At 31.2% G+C, this 22658-nt stretch overlaps 4 protein-coding genes across 6 annotated transcripts in view; 2 read left to right on the top strand and 2 right to left on the bottom strand.

Moving 5' to 3' along the window:
• Positions 1-3560: 3560 nt before the first annotated feature.
• On the bottom strand, positions 3561-7691 carry LOC141462358 (integrator complex subunit 15). The gene is made up of 8 exons (XM_074144152.1): positions 7485-7691; positions 7279-7406; positions 6948-7160; positions 5817-5982; positions 5543-5714; positions 4983-5257; positions 3894-4033; positions 3561-3812 (listed from the first exon to the last, which is right to left on the bottom strand). The coding sequence occupies exons 1-7, from the start codon at positions 7582-7584 to the stop codon at positions 3954-3956; spliced, it is 1134 nt and encodes a 377-aa protein (XP_074000253.1). The 5' UTR covers positions 7585-7691; the 3' UTR covers positions 3561-3812; positions 3894-3953.
• Positions 7681-8416, top strand: mRpL36 (mitochondrial ribosomal protein L36). Its single transcript, XM_074144153.1, has 2 exons — positions 7681-7807; positions 7881-8416. The coding sequence occupies exon 2, from the start codon at positions 7884-7886 to the stop codon at positions 8226-8228; it is 345 nt and encodes a 114-aa protein (XP_074000254.1). The 5' UTR covers positions 7681-7807; positions 7881-7883; the 3' UTR covers positions 8229-8416.
• A 3551-nt stretch (positions 8417-11967) lies between these two features.
• Positions 11968-20285, bottom strand: ldbr (lariat debranching enzyme). Its single transcript, XM_074144151.1, has 10 exons — positions 20030-20285; positions 19528-19819; positions 19347-19447; positions 19103-19229; positions 16319-16381; positions 16092-16234; positions 15816-16003; positions 15037-15217; positions 14499-14668; positions 11968-12211 (listed from the first exon to the last, which is right to left on the bottom strand). The coding sequence occupies exons 1-10, from the start codon at positions 20224-20226 to the stop codon at positions 12075-12077; spliced, it is 1599 nt and encodes a 532-aa protein (XP_074000252.1). The 5' UTR covers positions 20227-20285; the 3' UTR covers positions 11968-12074.
• A 133-nt stretch (positions 20286-20418) lies between these two features.
• Positions 20419-22658, top strand: part of LOC141462325 (uncharacterized) — a 31791-nt gene continuing 29551 nt past the window's right edge. Inside the window, exons 1-2 of one of the 3 annotated variants that reach the window (XM_074144090.1) lie at positions 20419-20569; positions 21002-21146. In XM_074144090.1, coding sequence (XP_074000191.1) covers positions 20552-20569; positions 21002-21146 — 163 coding nt within the window. In that variant the 5' untranslated portion in view covers positions 20419-20551. Of the gene's footprint in view, positions 20570-20697; positions 20840-21001; positions 21147-22658 lie in introns of those variants that run through there. The other 2 variants (XM_074144099.1, XM_074144107.1) reach the window with 2 other exon arrangements.

Here is a 22658-nt window from a genome sequence, read left to right as displayed (position 1 = left end):
TTTAAAACTTACTTCATTGATTGTACTATTCGATATCGTTAAATTCCTTATTTCCACAAGCTCCGTTTGTCCCCTACCACCTATCTACATCCTCTTACAGTTATAAACAGCTAATGGGATCATCTTAACTATCAGGTCAAGATTTTTTTTTAAAAAAATTCATATTAACATCAATCCCCAAATGTCATTTATTTTATTTATTTATTTTATATCTGCGAAATATAGTAGTATTAACTAATTGACAGCTGCTCATAATTATCAGCTATAAAAAAATTAATGAGATGTGAAAATACATGGTAAACGTAATGTTAAATGTTTTGATGTACTTAGGGGAAATTTACAAATTGTTATCTATTTTCTTAAATTAAATTAATTACCATAATAAATGAATACAAGTAAAATTGTTTGAAAAGGTTTGGGAAAAGTGCGAATTTATTTTTGCCGGAAAACTATAACATAATGGATCAGCAATGTTCTATTTTGTACAAGTCTTTTTTCCATTATAATTTGATGGTCAGCTGAACACATTGACTTACCACTTTTGGGTAATTTTCTGCGAAAAGATCCATGAATTATTTAATTTTTTAAGACATACATTTTTATTTTAATGAACCAAATATTGATTGGCGTTTTTGAAAATGATAGTAATTGTTTGTACAAGAACTAGGCTATGATTTGCCTCGAAAAAAAATTACCGTTTTACTAATTACGAATGAGTTTGGAAATGCGTTGGATAATATCGTTGATTTAACCTTCATAGACTCTCGATTACGTGATTTTGACTGGTTGAAAAAAAAGAACCTGTTTTCAGGAGGCATCAAAAAATTCTCATGAAATGTCAATCTCGAAAATTTGACTTGATTTCAGTATTGCCGGAGTAAGAAAAATGAATTGTCATACAAATATTCCAGATCCTAATAAGAATTAGTAACAGATTAGTCTTTGTTATTGATCTAAGATGTATACTCAGTTTTTGTACCCTTCGAACTTATTAAAAAAAAAACTAACTTCTCCTAATCTTTTCAAACATTAGTTTTTGTTGTTACATATTCATTTTAATTTGATTTTGTCTATTGTGCAAAATAAAAAAGGAACAATGCCTAAAGTAAAAGAATTTCAGTGATATCATTAGATTTTTAAAATAATATGTACCTTTTAATGTATTGTATTTTTGTAATATAAATGTAAAAGCACGGCCCTAATTAATTTTATGTTAAAAACGTAAAGGTCTGGGCATATATTATAGTTTTATGAATTAAATATTATATATTAAATGTTTATAATATAATATTTACCATTACTATGTTACCAGTTAATTCATTACAGATTTCAGAATTTTGATAGCATTTAATTTGTTAATACATTTTTAAAATCAGTCCTATGCTATGTTATATTGAATACATTAGTTTAATTTTTATATTTCTGTTATATTAAAGTACATAATTAATATATTTTGTCCTGTTAAAATATATTTGATGCAAGTTTCATAAGAGGTTCTTTTCGAGAGGAGAGAAATGTTAGTTACAGTAATACTTCAAATTACTGGTTGTTGAAAGTAATATCTTCTGTTATTAAAGGTTCAGGCGAACAAGGATCCGTTATATCGTATGTACTACTTTATCGAAGCAGTGCAACTTTACTGAAACAGTTTTTTAATTTTTCGCGATTTTCTCTAAAATGGCTCCAGCTATTTTCTTATACTTCGGGTACTGCAGCAAAATGCCTTTCACTCCTACTCGGAATCCTGTGTAGGATTTTGTTAAGAAATATGTTCTTTTCCCCTTTTTTGTATTTTAGGTCGTTAACATCTGAGGTTATTAGCTAGGAGCTTCTTTTCAGTGCACTGTTGGTCTCCGGACCATGTTCTCTCGTTACAGACAGCACTGTCCATCGCCGGACAGTAAGCTGTTAGATTCTCCAAGGAAGAGGGAAAGGGCCAGCAGCTAGATTCGCTAACCATTCAGCTACTCCCTTCCTTTCTGTTATTTGTTAAATAATTTCTTGTTTATGAAAGTAGTCTGTTTACGTGCAGGTATAAAAGATATTTAGTTCTTGTATAATAGAAAATGTATGCCAGCCTTCTAAAAATCTTCCTCGTTTTTGGTATCGCTGAGTTATTTTCTGCCCATTTTCTAGAATCTGATCTCGTCTGAAATAGTATTATTTTCCCAACATCCGGTCTTTTACTTATTTTTCTTCCTAGGGTGTTTTGCAGTTGGTTAATGCAGAAAATAGTTGCTAAGAGCCCGTCAATTTTAAAGAGAGAGGGACTTTTCTTTCTTTTACTCTTGCGAAATAGTCTTTAACAAGTCACTTTAAATTTCTGTACTGTTTCTGCAAATCCTCTAAAATGTGCCTTGATTGCACTCGTTTAATCTAAACGGTATTTCATTTTTATTACTTCATATTATTTTTTACTCACCTATGGCCAACAGTTGTATTGAATTTACGATTTAATACTGTACATTCAAACTTTCTCTTGGCAAGTATTTTATTACATTAATATTTTCTTTCAACATTTGAACCAACGTTGGTTGGCAGAGACGTTCAGCCTCGTCTGAAAAAAGGCGACTAGTTTATACGTCAAATTGAACAGCTTATTGCAACATGTGTTGACTCTTGTAAGAGAAGAGGTTTTTTAATTTTATGTGGACATAGTTAAAAAACAATAATGCCCAAGACCTAGTGTTCCTAGTTTGTAGATAATTGTTGTTAATCAGTGTGTTATCTGTGACAGTTGTAATATGTATTGTTAAAAAATCTTTATATTCTAAAAAAAATAAATAAATTGTATTAATTAATTGTATTAATTAAGGCTTGATGTTGTTTATTTTGTAATTTAAGTATATTTTTGTATGTATAATAAGAAAAAACGTATTTAAAAAAAAATAAAGTAGTTTATATGTTTAAAAAGTTAATTTTACTTTTACCCTTGCTGCTTCAGACATTTACTACTTCTATTTATGTTAAAGAAACTGCCCAGATTTACATAAATAATTTTTATTAAAGACCACTACGTACTGTACCATTTGATCGGACTTTAGTTTAGCTGATATCTAACTCATCCTTTATGAATTTTTATTTTTTATCTTACTACTGGTAAGATTGCTTCATTTAATTATGTTCAGGGGAGGATTTGTAAATTAGGCTTAGCCTTTAAAAATGCTGCCAACTGGGCTAAGTTTGCTATCGCTAGTGTAACAATATACAGTAACGTTAGAAACTATGAATTCTTTAAACTTTTGATAAATCATAACCGTAATTTAACTTGCTTTGCGGAAGGCCTCTAAATTAAGCGAAAATTCTTACTTAGTAGCTTACTCATAGTTGACCGCAAATAATGTTTGTGAACATTTTAAGTTATAAAATAAAGAAAAATGTTATACCGACTAATGAACCAATGAAATTTTGTATGTCGGATAGCCATGAAAAGTTTTTCCACAAATAACATTTTGAACCAACATTATTTTGGATTCAACAGAGTACGCTTTCATCTTAATTAATGCAAGTTTGGTTTGTGGCATAACGTATCCATTCAGATTTAATTAATAAAGGGTAGATTTAAACTGTTTATAAATTCATTTATTTATACAAATAAAATGTTAAATTGAAAAAATAAAAACGGCCTTTTATTATAGGATGTTCTTAATCGGCTTCATTCGCTTTGTTCAGAGTAGTAGCATGAAAACTTCAATTCTTTTTCTGTTAAACTCTTTCAGAAAGTTATTTTATAAAATCCATCTTCCGATTATTTCCTCACTTGTTTTGAATTTTCAGCAATTCAACATTTCCCCTGAACTTTTAAGACTATACTGAAATAAAAGAAAATTTTCTTTAAATCATGATTTATCCACTCAGCTTACTTTTTTTAAATAGATTAATGCTTTACTTACAAACAAGAAGCTCAGTTTAAGCACTTGGAAACAATTAATTTAATCCTTAATTTCTTTTGTTTATGTTTTGAAAATATTTTCTTTAACATGCTGCATAAGTTTATTAGGTGGAAGTGAATCCAATTGCCTCCATAATTCTTCTGAAATTAGAATAATATGCTTTAATTAAATGTAAGGATACTGCAAGAAAGAGTCAAACTCTAGAGATAATGATTAATTTGAATAATTATTGAAACATGGATGGGTGTGGCGATTGTGGACAAAGCAAAATCCATAACTGACTAGGTACTAAAGACATCAATTATGACTTTCTTATGTAGATGTGACTAGCCCAGCTAAGATGCATCCCATGCGAATTATGATTTTTTTCTTAGAATACTTAATCTTTTGAAAAATATGCAGTGTATAACTTTGAGTGATCATTGTTCTGATAGAATTGCTTTTCCCTAGGATTTACCAAATAGTCACTCATTACTTCTGTGATTCCTATATTCAACCTAACGCAACTCGCTAAGTATAGCGTGAGCTCAGATAGTACCCCTGGGCGTGCTTTAAAAGTGTAAAATTCCTTCAACTTCAAATCCAAACGCATACTTTAATGAGTGTAACTATTACAACAAACTAAAAGCAGTATCAGTGAGTGGCAACACAAAACTCGTTTCCCCAATTTCCTGGATCCAGAACTTAGGACCTTCTGATTCTTTCTTAAGTTTTGGATTTTAAATGAAATTATGAAAGAGGGGATGAATTTACGTAAAACAGTCAAATAAAAAAAAAGTAGCAGAAGTAGGGGTACAACCTCAGACATTTTAATAAGATTTGTTTTTGGCGTCAGTACTGCCTAATTAATTAAATATTTGTTCGTCATTAGGCACTTATTTCTCATACTTTCGTCCATTTAAGGACGTATTGAAACACATAAGGGGAAACATGTAGGACCTTCTAATTATTTGTACGTTTACTGACAATTTCTAAAAAAGGAGGAGCTAATTCTTTTTTTCCTGAAATTCTAGTAACTTTTATTTCATCGCTGCTACTTTTTAAATAAAATAAAAATTAAATAACAATAATAAGAAAAAAATTACTAACGTTTAGAGCCATACAGAGTCTTTGTCACCATTGTTACTTGTATAATTCTAGCCAGGCGATCTACTGCCTGATTTAACACAATCGATCTGTCACAGCACAGACCAAGTAATGCCGGCACAGAACTGGCCAGATCTTGCGCCAAAACTACATTGCGCTCATTGTCTGCCAAACCTTCAGTAGCTGCTCGCTCTAGCGATGACAGCAATAAAGATTCCAGTAAACTGTAAAGCTGTACTGAACTTTCGGAAGTGTCTATCACTGACATTATGCACCATCTGAAAAGAGACTTATAATATTAATCTGATTACTGATTACATAATTATGAATGAGCTTAAAAGAAGAGTAATTAAAGTATCTTTCATGACTAAATCAAGAGGCTACTCTGAGTTATAAATATAATGTGTAAGGAAAACTGTATCTAAAGCAATCTCTATGATCTACAAGTGACAATGGAGATAGATCATGACTGAATTCTAATTAATTTATCGGGTTAGAACACCTCCTGTTAAAAAATAATACAAAAGCTTATTTTAAATTAATAATCTAAAAATTCAAGCTACTTGAATAGCCCTGTGTATGGTGTAACTGCTGGCATCACAATTGCTCCTTGAGGAAGTGCCGGATTAAGTGCAGGTAATAAAGGTGTAAGGCAAAGTCTTGGATAATCTTTAATCCATCTGACAACAATTTCCAACATATGCCTAGGAGGTAGTGTAAATTTCTGCTTGCCTTCTGAAGAACAAAAAATTGTATAAAAATAATCTTACAAATATATATTGAAGGTTGAAAATAAGAAATAATTAAAATTTTTAATTTATGTCTAATGTGACTTACCTACAAAACTGTAACCTTCGGCGACAGCTGTAAGGAAATTGGCTACAAAAAGTGGTGCATCTTTAGGTAAGTCAATAACTGCTTGGGTATCTATCGGTACTAGCATGAAATACTCCTGAACAAGTTTACGAGCAAACTGGCTAGCATATGTTGAAGTACAACCGACCTGTAAACCATGATGTTCCAATGAATGTAAACCATGAAATCCAATGAATTTGACAGGGTCTTATTTCATTTTTCAAAACTATCGCTTTTAAGAGTAATTGTTTGAATATAATTTTAACTAGTGAGAAAATGGATCTAACTGTAACACCTCTACTCTAGTATGACACATAAATTGACTAAGAGTAATTTCATGACACTTTAACTGACTAAGAGTAATTTTATGACACATAAACTGACTCAAGATTAGAACAAGCACTTTCGAAAGAAATGATGCGGACTTCAACCTCGTGGTCGAATAAAAGTTTTACAATTTTCAGTAGTGCTCAAAATCCATTGTTTAAAGATGGTGTGTAGAATTTTGAAAATAGGTAGGTAAAAATAGAATATCCCGCGCACTGAGGTTGATTTCTGCAGGGCCCAATTACACGCCCAAAACGTTTTATTTCAACTCTTCTCACTCAGTAGTAAACTGAAAAATCTAATATTACTGACAGGCTCAGAAAGATCTCACTGGGGGGGGGGGGGGGTTCAACTTTGCACAGATACAATTAAGAATCCGAAATTCTGTTTCTGCTTCTTTTTTGAATCCTGACATTGCGCTCGCTGTTTGTGAGCCCCGAACCATGATATAAGCATGTCAAACCATTAACGAAACTAGTTTTATGCATGATTTGTATGTTTATTTGATTCTTTTCGCTTAAATGCAGCAACTTTTAACGTCTCTAAAAAAGAGCTTCTGGAAGGTAAGCTAGAAAAACGTTGAAACGAGATTGGTGGGTAAGCAAATGAACAATATAGACGGTCCTCTTATTCTTACAAAAACCGTTGTACTTAAACCTTTTTCGTGCAGTTTTTGACGATCAACCCTTATATTATTATTAAACTTTTTTTTTGTTATCAAACCTTATACAACTGTCCTGCCGGACAATTTTAATACAAAATAAAGATAGGGATCTTTATATTTACCTGCTGGAGATGAGCGGCTGCAGCTGAAAGAACTGGTACAGATATCGTAGAAATTGCAAGCGAGATCAAAGTGACCAGAAACCATGTTCTATCAATTGTATGATGCAATGGAAACAAAGACAAAAATACTGCATTCCTTCGAACTTCGGTCTTTGCAAGCACAAGATGATCAATAACTGCCAGAATCACTTCAACTTCTTCAGTACTCGTTAACTAAATGTTATTAATTATGAACTATGAAAGAACATATCTTAACGATATTTCTAATACACAAAGATGAATTTCCATCATATTTTATACAGTAAAGTATGGAGATAAGACGCTCACAAACCTTCTTTCTCATACCTCTTCTATCCACCTCGTTAAATACGAATTCTGCAATTATTTCAAGAGTTAATTCTGTTTGTTTTAATGCTTGCTGCCGGTTTAGATTATTATTATAGGAGCAAATCAATTCTTCTGTAAAACATAAATTATTAATATGCAACAATATTTTTAAACGAAAAAATGAGAAAACAAAAATAATTTTATTTTTACCAGCTTTTAAAAGAGCATCTCTTGCACTAAATCTCAATTCTGATTTTCTTAAGGCAGATTTAATTTCAGAAGAATTAAGTTCACCACTCTTTGACTGCATTTTTAATTAATCACGATAGTGTCAAGAGAATTCATCTGAGAGAAAAAAAATTATTCGTTTCACACATGACAAGAACAGGTTCAAAAACATAACCTTCTTATTAGAGGTTACAAATTTCTCACAACATAACCAGCAACAAAACCTCCATAAGATTTAGTTCTTAATATAAGCTTAACACTGGTCGCAAGTGTTATGAAGACAGTTAACTGTTAAAAAATTATTCGTAAGTAGATAGCAACAAGTACTTAGTTAACGATAAAAGAAATATTTAAGTGCTTAAATATATATATTTTCAGGAAATGAATATTCTGTGTCAAACTATTTTGAAAGCTAACTCATTCATTCAAAAAACATCAATTAAAGGAATAACATGCAGGACATACAGTTTATTTGAAGCAAGACCATCACCCTTTCAATCTCTTTTCTTAAGCTTAAAGTCACCTTTAGTTGAACAAATATGTGGTTTTAAAGTCAAACTGAAGTTGCAAAAACGTTGTAAAGATTGTTATATTGTAGTTAGGGATAGTAGAAAATATTTAATCTGTCCAACTCATCCTAGACATAAACAGATGTCAATGGTAAAAAAACCAAAATATACGTGGATATTAACACATGCCAGTCAGAGTAAAACAAGACCATGGTAAATTTATTTAAATCTATAGCAATTTATCGGAAAAATATTGTAAAAGTAATTGTAAGTTTTTACCAAATATAATTGCAATTTGTTTTAATTTTAATTGTTTATAGTTTCAAAATGCTTCAATGAATTTGTAGCAAAGAAGCAGACATTAAAAGTGCGTTAGTACAGTGTGATTTTTTTTTTTTTTTTTTTTTTAAAGAAATACAAGCTTATCTTTTGTCTTTTAAATTTAATGCTTAAAAACATTTTTCGCTAATATAGTTAGAGAATTAATTAAGCAATGAGATATTCTCTTGAAGTCTAGGTGCTCTTTGTATTTAAATTAAAAGATTCATTTGAAAAAAGACGCAATGTTTTTTTTTCGAACTCATAATAAAAACACTATAATTGTGTGAACTACTGTGGTCGTGAAAATAAAATACTACGATCACAAGGTTTGACAAGATTTCATGGTACCCATGCAGTTGAAGGCGTGGAACGCAAGGCGTAAAGATATTAAGGTACTTATTTTGATTTCGAACTAGAAATATAACGCATCTAATAGGCTTTACGCTTCTTTCATTTACAATAATTTGGAATAAATCAAATGTTCTAAGCATAGAGAAGACATCTGATTCATCGTTCACCAAATATTTGGCCATCCTCTCTTTAATGAAGGGTAATATGTTAATTGTAAATTTTCTTTCAATGTTTTGTTTTTAGAGAAGTAAAGGAGAAAGGATCAGGCTGTTTTTTTAAGCCTACCAGAATCCAAGCGTAACTCATCTACCCTTCATTTTTGCAACATTTACGTTTCAATCATGGGCCTGCCTGCAGAGATAGATGCTTGAATGCACCAAGTTGGGTGAGGTTTACGATATGAAGACATAGTCTAGTTTGTTCTTTCCAATACAAAGTCTCGAACTTTATGAAAGCCTTATATTCTAAACTTACAGCTTGTTTCCTCTGGGGAGAATGTATATATCTACAGTTAGAATCTATGAAAGCCTTATATTCTAAACTTACATCTTGTTTCCTCTGGGGAGAATCTATATATCTACAGATATCTTAGAAAACCGGATTTTAACGTTGGCGTTACATAACTAACATTTTTCAATAATTCTCAAAAACAGGATTTTAAATAAAGATTAGAAGTAATCTTAGTATTGTTATTTTCCAATATTCGAGAATCACTCAAATCGATTTAATTGGCGTTTCCAACAGTTTTTGGTAACTTTTTGAAGGATCCGCTAAGTTGTCTAAAAAAGGAATAAATGTTTAACTTTGAGTTTAGTTTTATTCTACTTTTTTTTACGCAACAAATCTATTCAAAACATCCAGGATGAAACTGTCTTACAATTTTGGCCAAGGATTTGTCAAGGAGTATCTTTCCCTGGTTAAAAGTTTGGTCCTCTAAGGATGAAGGAAACTCGCGCCAGAGAGATTCACTTGAAACTGGAATAACACATGTTAGGCCTTTTTTGTCCTTTATATTTCAATTTATATATTATTTATTTATTTATTATCGTTTCTTTTTTTATTTTTTGTGAGGGAGCTGTGTCGTTACTTTCCCTAAAGCAGTGCAGTATCGAATCGTAGAATTCACATTCTAAGTTTTAAGGCGAAGCGCGGGCATCATCTAAAGAACTAAGATGAACTAAGCTGGCTGTATAGCTGTATTTCTTACTTAGGAATTACAAAGTTTTTTACCTTGCCCATATTAGAAATGAAGTCTTGTGTGAGATGGGAAAAGAAAAAAGCACTGTGGAAATGAGGTGAAATGGATACGTTAAAAGAATACAAGAAAACCATCGACCTAAGTGATTCCTAGACTATGAATATAATATTAAGGGTTGGTTGTCTGATTTGTAATATAAAGCATATGGAAGAGATTTCCTAAATCGAGTAGTAAGCATTGGGTACAGAGATCTGACAAGGGGCCGTTAACTCCCAAACAGAAAGTATATATTAATAAATATATGTTCAGTTATCAGAAGATTCACGTTTCAGGTATTGTCCTTCCCAAGCTTACATTTGTAACCAAATATAATCCTTACTCAGGATTTCCAGACATCAATAAATTTATTTTTCTAAGCAAATGTCTTAAACCAAACTGATGTTTTATAACTTAAAGGGTAGTATTTTTACAGAAAAGTATTGGAACAGATTTTCTTCAAACAGCTTTAGATAAAGCTTTGTAAACCTACTTTCTAAGATACAATTCAACTTTTTTTTCAGGGAATTTTGGTTTTAATGGGATAGTGGGGGAGCTGAGATGTTACTTTAATGACTAAATTGATAAGTTCTGGTTATTTCTCCTAAAATAATTTCCACGATTTTTTCAATCTTTATTAACACTACTGGACAAGTAAGTCTATTATTTTTACATGAAAAACTTTTTCAGGTATCTTAAGTTTCTAAGGGAGAGAGAAAATTAAGCTTTCCTCAAAAATTACGATGCATTACATTGTACTGTTCTAGCAATTGTATGAAATAGATAAATAAATTTCTATCTAAATAATATTCTGAATCGGAAAGTTTACAGTCCACCAGTACGAGCAGGTTCGGTGTAGTGTTTTGAGTTCGGACTAGTAAGTGGAGATCCTCAATTCGAGCCCAGCTAGTGGCTACTCTTTTATTTATAGGTAAAATATTAATAGTCAAGTATAAACTTCCTCTCCCTAATTATACTAATTTGGTAGTTGGAGTTATAATTTGGTATGTCCCGTCTGATAACTATGTTATTTCTAATTTACTTTCACTTTAGAAGTGTGGGAGTACTTTTAGGGAATTTTGATATTATTACAGTTATGTTGGAGCTGTGTTGTTACTTTTCCTAAAGCTGTTCTGTATCGAATCGTACTTTTTTCCAATTCACATTCTGTTTCAAGAATATGATAAATTATATCATTATGGGTGTAATTTGCGGTAAGAGAATGTCGTGCGAGCGTCCATACCGGATATTTCTCCTAGAGCCACTTCCCAAGGCAGCCCACATACAGTTTGGCAGTCCAGGAAGTCGGAAATGGCAATCTCAAACAACCGCTTGTTCCTTCTATTTTTTCCCTTTCAAGTAAATTTAATTGTAATACTTCCTAAATGCGGCAAGATATAAAACCCTGCAGTTTATGTATTATTATTCGGAGGGAAATGAAATATGGGAAGACAATTTGAAAATAAAAACTACTACTCAGTAAAGTATTTGACATTTTTTATTTTCTAACAAAAACAAAAATTTAGATTTGAATAACTGAACAGGGAGTCAAACAGGTACGTTCAAGGAAATTGGCGTTAAAAAAATTTATGATTAAATACAATTTTTTTTTTTTTAATGTTAAAATAAATAAAAATATATTAAATTAAATCTTTGTACTTCATAAAATTCTTAGATGATAAAAAAACAGTTTCTTTTTATCTTGTTCTGAATGATAAAATTTAATCTCACTTAACAGGAAAAATCCAAAAAATTTCATAAGTTGTAAAATAAAAACTTGAATGTTAATTACTTTTTTTATTTATTTAAAAACCAATCTTCAACACAAAAATTGCAACATTTAATGGTTTTTTAAATAGAGTTTTTGTGAAATTGAAAAAAATTGTGCGTATTATTATGTCAAAATAAATTGTATTTAAAGGGTTTTTCTTTTTCTAATTTTCTTTTCATAAAAATTCTACTCAAATTTTATTTATTTTTTTGTTTTAAACAAAATTTTCTCTTAAATAACATATATATTCTCCTCAACCATTTTAAAAATGATAAAACATTATTTTTTAATCCTTTAATCCCACATTGAAAGATTCAGCCAAAAATTAAATTATAAATATAAATGAGTATCTTTATAAAATTATAAAAAAGTAATAAAAAGTTGCGTTAATCATCCGCAGTTTGTTTATATATAATTTCATTCCTTCTTTTGAATTTTTTTATACCCTGAATTGTTGTTTCTTTTTCCGGATGATCTTCCTGTAATTCTTCATCATTGCTAACGGATCGTTTTGGACCTTCATCTAAATTGAAAAAGTAAACACAAGGTTTTTCTAAATGTTAGTTTTTTGTTTTTTTTTTAACCAAATCTGGCACAGAGGGGAAAAAATGTATCACTAAGAATTAGTGAAGTTACAGGCTTGAAACTTTCACAGTTTACTTACATTAAGATACCTGTAAATGGTGAATATTTTCAATGGGGAAAAAATAAGGAAGAGGACGTTTAATAATGCGTTACTTCACTCCTGTAAACATCAAGTTTTCTAATGCGACAGGCTGTTACGAATAAGGTGAGCATTACTTTAATGGTATCTAACACTGTCTTGCTGAAATGAAAAGACAACAACCTGTTGAAACGACCAGTTATCTCGAGCAGCTTTCTTAAGGCCATGACCTCTACAGTTGAAGAACATTATTCTTTCGGTCCAATTGACGCGCAATTTCTTTGCAGCAGACAATTGGCTTCATGAACACCGACAATTCTTCCTCTTTCAAAGTCGGACAACTGCGATTAATGCTCTCTTTTAACGATTTTCGTCAATTCTCACAAAATCAGTCACAGACTGATTATTTCAATGAACTGAATCTCCCCAACGTTGTTTATTATCTCATAGCTCTCTTAGCATAACTTCCTTAATACTTAAATTGCTGTCAACCTCTCTCTCTCTCCTACTAATTAATTTAAAGATTAGTTAGTTTATATAGATAAGCTATGTAAGTTTCAAGCAAGTAATTATTCGTGCTGAATGGTGCAATTTTTTGATTTATATATTCTTTATTTTAAACAAATTTTGAGAAACGGCAAAATACATTCTCAACTGGGTCAAGATTTTCCTAGATGGGACAGAAAAAACTTGTAAATCCAATCCCGTTGACAACAAGAAAGGTGTAATACATGAGCCCTGATTAAAACTCATTTCCTTTTATACTAAGCACATTAGGTTTGGTTTCGAACCAGTCTAAAAAAAAAAAGTGGCAAATAGGTTTAAAACAGTCAGTTTTGTCTTAGGAATATGCTTGCAAATATGTTCAGAACGTGGAGTCAGTTTTATTATTATTATATAGATATATATATATATATATATTTTAATGATTTAAGGCGCGTCAACATCTCAGGTTATTGGCGCTCGGAGCTTTTTTCAGTGCACTGCCGGCCTCCAGACAGTGTTCTCTCGTTACGGACAACACTGTCCATCACCGGACAGTGAGATATTTTTAGATAGATATTGTTATTTTTATTATTATTTAGATATTGTTATTATTATTATTATATAACTAGATACTGTGGTAACATGATTATGTGAAAATGATTGAAAATTAATTAAATCTTTTTAACTTTTCTGCACATTTATTGCAAATATTAAGTTGATTGGTTTTTACAAAATCTATTAAAGGGAAATACGAGAAATACTCGTATAAGGATAAAATATGTTTCTCTTACACTAGCGAGGTTTGGCCGTGAGAATAAACAGTGATTTTTGCAACTATTTCGATGATCTATTTTTCAAGGCTCTAAAATATCTTGAAAGTTTGATGTACTTCAACCAACTAACATAACCACGCTCTGAGGGAGATTATAAATTTGTCGATATTTTGGCGTAAAGACGGAGTTGTTTTTTATTTTGATCGAATCCTTTCTATTTCAATCCTAAATATAAAATCAACATTATCTTTTAAAATTTAGTACTATTGCTAAATGATAGTTCAGGATATATCGCGTATAGTTATATAAGTTAACAACTTAAATTTTTCACAATTTCGAAACGAGTATAGTTGATTAACGACATGAATAATGACAGAAATATTTTAAGTTACTATCTAATTCCTTCTCTCTCACACACTAACTCTATTTAAAAAAAATCTCTGAAGATGGATATAAATGTTTACATATAAACTCTAGGCATGCTTATCATAAAATCCACGAAATTCTTATGTTCATGCCTTTGCCGGTTTACTTCTCTACTGTACTAGACTTTGTACTACGAGACTTCAATACAATTGTTCGTTATTGTTAAGTCCGTAGAGCTGGATATTTTAACCTCCTTCAATCACCAAGTGTAGTGTGAGACGGTAAAGCAAGTGAAATCGAAATCTCTAAACCAAACTGATTAATCTACCTTTGATGATAGATGAAAGTAGGTATACAATAAAAATGCGTGCTACGACGGACGTCGTATTAATTTGGGAAATCTAAATCTCCAGATGCTTATAATTGTGTGAACTACTAAGGAATCTAGCTCCTCATCTTGTGCCGCTTAAAATTCCACCAGGTTTAATTTTTCTTTAAAATTCTATAAACTGATAACTTACCAATGATGAAAAGGGGACTGTCTTCTCCAGATGGTGGATCAGAATTGGTTATTTCAAAAGACGAATCTTCTCTGGAACTTGGAGAGAATTTTGGCGGAGGCAATGTCATGCTTAATCGACTTTTAGGTACAGGGCTAGGTACTGCTGTTTCTTTGTCCGAATCTCCAACACTGTATGAAACAAATCATTACTTTAGTATGTATTTTTTCCTGTGTACTAGTGTTAATTCAATGATGGCCGAGTCACATGGAAAGGCTGTCATGGGATACCATGTCCATTTCAATTCAGTTAGAAGCGCAGTGCTAGATAATATCGCTGATTTTATCCGTTGTGTATTCATTGTATTCCTGATCAGTTTCAGACTTTCATCCACCACCAGAGGTTATTAATCAAAGTCAGCAAATGCAGTGTGAGATGTTGAAGTCGAATTCTCTCACCAAACTGATTAAATACGACGGATAAAATCAGCGACATTTCAAACTAACTTGAGACCATATTAAATAAGTAGACAAATATTCTACGAAGCTATATAACGTACCCTGCAGAAGCCTCTAAATCATCAGATCCTGATAAGATGCCAGAAACTTCACTGTCAACAAAAGAAGCAGATATAGAATTTTCTGAAGTATTCTGGGCAGGGCTACTGTTGTTGAGCGTTTGGGTGGCGTAATTGAGGCTGTTAGTTTTTTCAAGTAACAACGCTAATGGATCATCTATACCTGAAACGCAAAGGAATACAATTAATTTTATAATTATACTTTAATATTATCTTGACTCAGTCAGTTTGCAATTGCCTGCTTTTTTGGTTTCCTTAACACAGTACTTTTCTGACCATTAAATGGTGGATTGGGAATCATTTAAGATTTCTGCGAGGTTCCAACCTTGGCAATTCTTTAGATACTTTACGTCAATTCGCTCCCACAGAATAAGGTCCCTGGAATTAATAGGAGAAAACACCACATACCGCTGCTAGTCATGGTTTAGGATATTTTACGACAGTACCCTTGAAACGTTCAAAACTTAACGGTACACTTATAATACCGAAATATTAATAAGGGATTTTCTCTCATTAAATCACCTTCCCTAAATTATAAAATGAATTTCGATTTTGCTTTGTGGAAAACAGGATACTTCCATTTACTGAAAACGGCAAGATACTCGGTCAGCCCATTTTCCACATTAAGTTCATTTCCAAAAGCTCTCAACGCTAAAATTGCTACCAGTTTCGTCACCCACTCATCAATAACTTCTCTTGAAGGACATAACAATCTATATAACTAAATATACAACTCATTTATTCACTTAAAACAATCTCACCTAATTTTTCACAAAATTCCACAGTTTGTGAATTTAGTATCGGCGCTGTAGATCTGCTCTTTTTTGGTGTAGAATGCAATTCATCTTGTGTTGGTGCTGTCGGTGCAAAATTTAATGGTACCCTCAGATCTCCACCCATTTTTTCTAAAATAAATTCTTGTTCATCTTCTGTAGGTGTAAAAATCCATCTATAATCAGAAGTTTTTCTTTTTAGTTTATTTTGTTAAGAATTTTGAAATAATCCCAGTAATTTTTATTTTTTCAATAACATAAAACCTTTCATCACATCCCGGTCCAGGCATGTATACCATTGAAGATTCTATGGATATTAGATGATTCGTGTAGTGCAATATGCAAAGCCATTCTAAGTCGTATTTTATTTCTATTGGTTTTTCTGTGTCGTGATCTACACTTATAATCTATAATATAATAAATGTATTAATGTAACATTTTTAAGGGATCATAATAATTATTATATGAAACACAAAATCTGCCATATTTACTTGAAGAAATTTCCTTTTTGGCAAACATTTATCTAGAGCCAGAAATTTGGTTACTCTTTGATCCTGTGGGAAAAGCAAAATTTTGCTTATTATTTTATGTGACCCATCAGACTCTTGGTTCAAATTATCAGATTTGTTCAAATTTAGAATTTATACTAAATTTTAATTATTTGTAGTACCCCCAAAAAAAGTAAACTATCCTTGGCGTTCCTGTAGGTATTAATTAGCATTGCAATGTTATTTCAACTGACTCCTCTAAAAGTTTAAAATATACTCGGACATCCCTTGCTGCGAAGGTAGATTTTACAGGGGTATGCCAGAAAGCCTAGGAAGGATCTGGGTAGTACCTATGGTTTAGAGAACCATAGGCATCATTCACATTCACTCAACGATCAATTTTTCTGCTTGACCAACATTACACACTATGAAGAAAAAAATTTTCCATTTCTTTGACACATATGTTTCTGTATAAACAGAATCTTAAAAAAGAAAATTTCAAAAAAGATCAAACTTGGTATTGAATTTTCGCATTGTTGCCGCTTAGGTTTTGGGTGAAATCCGTCAACTGAAGTTTTTTCGATTTTCATTAATTTCTGTTAATACTTCCCTATATCTATATCTTTTGAATTATACTTCTTCCAATAAAATGAATTTTTGAAGTGCTCATGGGACTGCAAATTTAAGCACAGTCATTTAAGCATAATATTCCGATTCACTACTTACATACTATCAAGCGAAATTAAAAGATTAATATAATACCGAAGTGAAATGAAATCTATTAATAGGATTTGCGATTATATGATATATGATCTCTTTTATGTGAAACATTTTTTGAGAAAAAATAAGTTTATGGGTTTTTGAAGATAGATGTCAGTCTAAAATTGAAACCATACTTCCTGACTTTGTTTTGGCGAAGCTTGTGGGAGAGAGTTCATTATCAGTCTCATTCACTTAATTCTAGAAAGCGTAATTTATGACTGTCCAAGACTCGCATTGTTTTTTTTAAGGGCAGCTAAACTTTCAGAAGAATTTAATGCCAAAATTTAGTCAAGAAAAAATCCTTAATTTGGATTTTTTTTTGTAGTAAATTTTGTTATTGTTTAATATTCAGAAATAGCAGGTTATTTTGAAGTAAGAAAGATTGCCGCTCATTACTTATCACAGATGAAAGTCTATTTAGAAGACCTTTCAAGATTAATTGCAATCCTTCCACTAATTCATCTAGCGACCCTGCCAGTTTTTATCCAACAAAAACGACACTAAAGCCTTCTGAACAAAAATAATATATGTAATACTGGAAAGAATAGGTTACTGTATAATAGAAATGACCACATTTTCGCAAAATATAAAGAACAAATGATTCCTCTTAGACAAATATATCGGCCTTCTAGTGATATTCTACCAGTACGGGATTTATTTTAATGTTCTAAAAACTATAAAGTGGCAATCTACTCTAGCCTCGTTTACATCGTGTCTTTTTTCTTGCGACTTGCCATTCTGAGTCTAAAGGCAAAGAGCGCGAACGGGCATTGCATTTACTAAGTGGAAGAAACAGAAACAGCACCCCCTTTGTGTTAGTATGTCTGTTTCCACTCATTTTCATCCTTCCCCGAGAAGGGAAGAGGATTAAACAAATGGATCTTGGAGTACCAGAATCAGGACCAAAATATGTTAACTGACGGTCCATACCCCCAACCAAACGTACATAGGTCCTTCAAAAAATAGTATGTACAGGAGCAACTATTTGGGTCTAGCGACATCACAGCAATTTTTTCTTCATGGTCATAAACAAACACACATTTAAAACTTTACAAATTCGTACTTTTATGCACAAAATATGACGCTGGCAGATATTCACAATAGATGTTTTCTATTGCAGCGTCGAATGAAGCTAACAGACATTCCCTCTAATTAAGTTTATTTTGTTTCCTTTACTTGCTTGCATTATCACAAGGAGTAATAAATTATATAAATAAAAGAAATCTTCTCTTTATTTCACTATTGATGAAAACAAAAGCATTTATTTTTGTCTCAAAAATTAAATAGACATTCTCTCTTTTACTTAACAAATTACGGAGTTGACAGTAGAAAAATCTTCAAATTTCATAGAGTATAATCATTTTGTGGTGGTTATCAAATGAACTAATAAAACACATTATTGAGATTTGAATAAGCTAACTTTGAGATATATTCCAAACTATGCCCTGCTAAAGCTTACACGATTGCTTTCCATACTTCAGGAACAATAAACGAACTCGATGGAACTAATATTTTAAAAGTGTATATCAGTGAGAAATCCGTAAGGTACCTATTGACATAGCTATGCGCATGCTTCTGGAATAGCTTGATTTATTATTTTTCATATACATTTCTGAATTTTTTTTTTTTATGACTGGTCCAGTTATTTAAAGTAGTATCTCGAAATCCAATGCCGAAATTCTTCTGAGTTTTTAAAAGATTGTCATTGTATACCTTAATTTCATGAAGTATGCATTATACACTTTTTTAGCGCAGTTACACTACCGCTGCCGAAATTTAAACTTTTGTTTGTTGACATGCTTAATGACCGATTGGTACTGTTGTTTGCCTTTTGAGATATTTGGGAAAGCAGAAGACACCAAGAAATATGCGACCACTCGCGATTAGGTTCGTGTAAACCTCCAATGAGCACATTGAAATAGAAATTGCCAAAAGATGCAAGAAGAAAGGCACCGTGCAAACAATGCTTAATTCATATAATTAAATGCGGTAAAAAAAAGAAAAAGAAAACAAAAAATCACTCACATCTTTATGGGGTACAATGCCTACAAACTTGCAATGCATATGAGCAGCAAACCAATATGTTGGTTTGAGTAAGTAGAGAAGATCTTCACAAGGGGGACTACCTAATTTGTTCTCGTTTATATCTTCTCTGTAAAAGATCCGTGAAGAAAACACAAAACAAAACTAGATAGACTACTTTTCGAAGAAATTTATTATTAGCATAAATATTTTCAATAAAAGATTCTTAAAGAAAAACAAAACTTACGAGAAAAATGGCTTTAACTTTAGTAACTGGTGGTAATTGCCGTATTTATGTATTCCTCGAGGCCAATCGTGAGAAATAAATATATCAATTGAACTATTCACCTGGAATTAAAAGATAATTAAAGATTTGTCAATTGTCAGTTTTTTAGACATTAATCATAAATGAAATACTTTATGATTACCTGTTTGAACCGAAAAACATCTAGATTTCTAATATGGTAAACACTTCTTTTAGATTGCTCGGTGTATGGTGGTTTTTCAAATCTTCCTTTATGATAATCTCTCTCTTTAAAAATACCTGAAATTCCTCCAATTCTTATGCCGGCTACATTGATAATTCCAGCATTACCAAGGTAATAAATGTTAGGTGCTACCCAACCACCGTAAGGTAATTCTTGTAGGTAGTTGGACGCTTCATGATTGCCACCAATGAATATGGTCAAGACTGGAGCTGTTTTCTCTCCAGAATAATACCTAAAAGTTAATTGAAGGGGTAAAATTAATCATAATTACAAACCAAGCTGATTCCTAAGTGCACACATTTATTTTGGAATACATAATTTTACTTTACCCAGGGAGTAACAATACTGCGCAAATATCAACTAAGTAGGTGATTACAGTTTCATAATTCGTATTCTTAAATATTTACGCAATAAGATTTACCTCCCAAAAAGAATTTCTTACTTGTAAAATGTGCATAACTCTCTATACTTTGGCGGTGCAGCCAAAGATTTCAAATCTTCTACATTTCTAGTTGCCTGAAAATCACCACAACAAATTAACAAATCAACTTTAAAACCTCCTTTTTTTTCTAAAAATTCAATTGATTCATATATCTTTTCAAGTTCTCCATGCGCGCACCCTTCAACAGCTATTTTCATTTTCTACTTAAATGACGCCAGTAAAAATAAACATTTGGAAAAGGTTGTTTTCAAAAACCTGAAGGTTTCTTTTGTGGTTATTAAATCGTTTTATCATTTTTTTCTCATTTACTAATGCATTTAAAAATATTTAATTACCAAAAAATATATTTTGAATTTTAATTGTAAATTGTGAATGGTTATTAACATAAATTTAATTCTAAAATTCAAGAAAGTATAATGGGTGAGGCTGATTGAGGGAGGAAGGAAGTGTTTCACCGAGGGGTCTCCATAAAGGCAACATGTCTTCTTAAACTCTAGTTATGGCTTAATCAAAAGTGTGGCCATGGAACACTCTATTCAGGTATTCTAATAAAGTATTCTCGTTTTTCAAAATTGCGTCAAAAGTGTTAAAAAATTGAACTAAAACGTATAGTTGTCCTTGTTAAAGCTTTTTTTTACTAAGTTGAAAGGAGAAATGGAAGTGCAAATAGGCCAGTGACCAGTCATATCGGGTTAAAATGTCGGTGAGGTAAACTTTGCTTAAGCGGTACACGTGGGGTTTCTCACAAAGTTGTAGAAATATTGTGTAAAGTTAAGACAGTTTTTGTTATTTTAAATGTGGGGAACAGAGGTAAAGCATAACAACCAGCGTTCGTGGTCATTTTTTAAGTTTTTTTTTTTCTACTATCTGGGGTGGTGTTAGTGTTAGAACGATACATTTTCTTTCTTTTTTAAAGTATTCGTCATTTTATTATTCTGTTTGCTAAAACTGTTTTCAATGAATTTATTTCAGCAAATACAGTTCCTGGACTTAGATGACGTAGATTCTCAAGAAATAGAGTATTTACAATCAGTACTCTACTCTCTAAGGTCAACACATCTTGAGCTACCTTGGGTAGATGATGTTGAAGAAATACAATGGGACCAGCATCATTATGGTGAGTACAAGTTAACTAAATTTGCGTTTGATTATTTTCTGAAGATTGACGCGTAGTTATTGAAATTGTGCGGAATAAACTTAAAATTAATTTGCTCTTATTTGCCTAACCTAAACTAGCAATAATATTTTTTCCTAAACTGTTCTCTCGTGATGATTTTAAATAAAATAAAGCTTCATTGTTTAAAGGTTTTAGATTAGACTTCTAATTTCGGTAGAAACTGAAAGTTTCGTGACGTTCAGTACTATGTGTTTTCATCAAATGAGCTATAAATATGATCTTAATTGAGTGAAATTGAATTATATTGAATGATGTTCAGTACTTTTAGGTAGATTGTTGTTAATTGTAGTTTATTTTTCTGAAAGTATTTAAAAAAAAAAAAGTACTTCAGAATATTTCTACTTGACCGGATTACACATTTTTAATATCATGCCCCTCATATTTCTTTGATTCTGCATAGAATTATTTTTATTAGCCCGTTATTTGCTAATTAATAAGATTTGTTAAAGATAGGTTGATCAGCTGTTTCCCTAACCTTTTGCAATTATCTTTTCAGCGTCTGTAGTTATATTTTTAATTATAATCCAACCGTTTTTATTATGCTAGATGAACTTCTAAATACTTTATTGCCTCTGCAGTTATGTAATTACTTAAAATATATTTAAAGACATTAAAAATTATATTCCGATATTGTTGAAACATATTGATGATGGTTTCTCAAGTTTTCGGAATTCTTACTTGAATGTAAATTGTTTTTCGTGCATTATTTTATCTTTTATGTATAATATATAGACTTTTTCCGCTATAAATATTTCTTTTTGTTCGCTCTTCGTTTTCATAAATTCCGGATGATGTAAATTAATTAAGAATCTTTAAATTATAATAAATCAAAATTTTAAGTTTTCAACAACATTTTACTTTTTAATTGTTCGGTTTCTAAAACAAATTATTGCTAAAGATACTAATAATTGCAAATGTTAATTTTAATCTATTGTTTTATTTACAATTATTTTTTAAATAAATTGCTTCTCGCTTCGTGAAACGATATCGTTGGCTATTATCTAAACAATGCATTTATGGTGGTTGCCAATGATGTTTTAATCTATAACTGTAAAGAAATAAATCGGCTGTAAATATTCCAGGCTAATGGATATTTTGGAATAGTATTGTATCCTGGAGAGGTAGAGCTGACTAAGCTTGTTTGTCTTATTTAAATTCTAAATTTAGTAGACAGATTCTGCTCTTACTGATGCCTAAAATTACATCTGCCTCATTTCTTAGTAGACTTTGTGATGATAAAACATTTTATGATATACAGTTTAAGCGAATAATCTTCTATTCTCATTAAATAGCTGTTTAAATAAGTTTTTGAATTAGAAAAATATAATTAAAGGAAACATGTAATTGTTGTAGGTTGCAAATCTGATGTTCTTAAAAGCGATTTGTTAGATGAAAACTTATGTTTCTCACAAATACAAAACTTCCCTCTTGCCAACTTGGTTTAACTTGTTT

The sequence above is a fragment of the Rhodnius prolixus genome, unplaced genomic scaffold, assembly GCF_049639745.1.
Source record: "Rhodnius prolixus isolate KJV_2025 unplaced genomic scaffold, Rpr scaffold_1, whole genome shotgun sequence".
NCBI lineage: Eukaryota > Metazoa > Arthropoda > Insecta > Hemiptera > Reduviidae > Rhodnius > Rhodnius prolixus.
The sequence above is the reverse complement of the archived record's forward strand: the minus strand, read 5'-3'. Positions and strand labels throughout refer to the sequence as shown.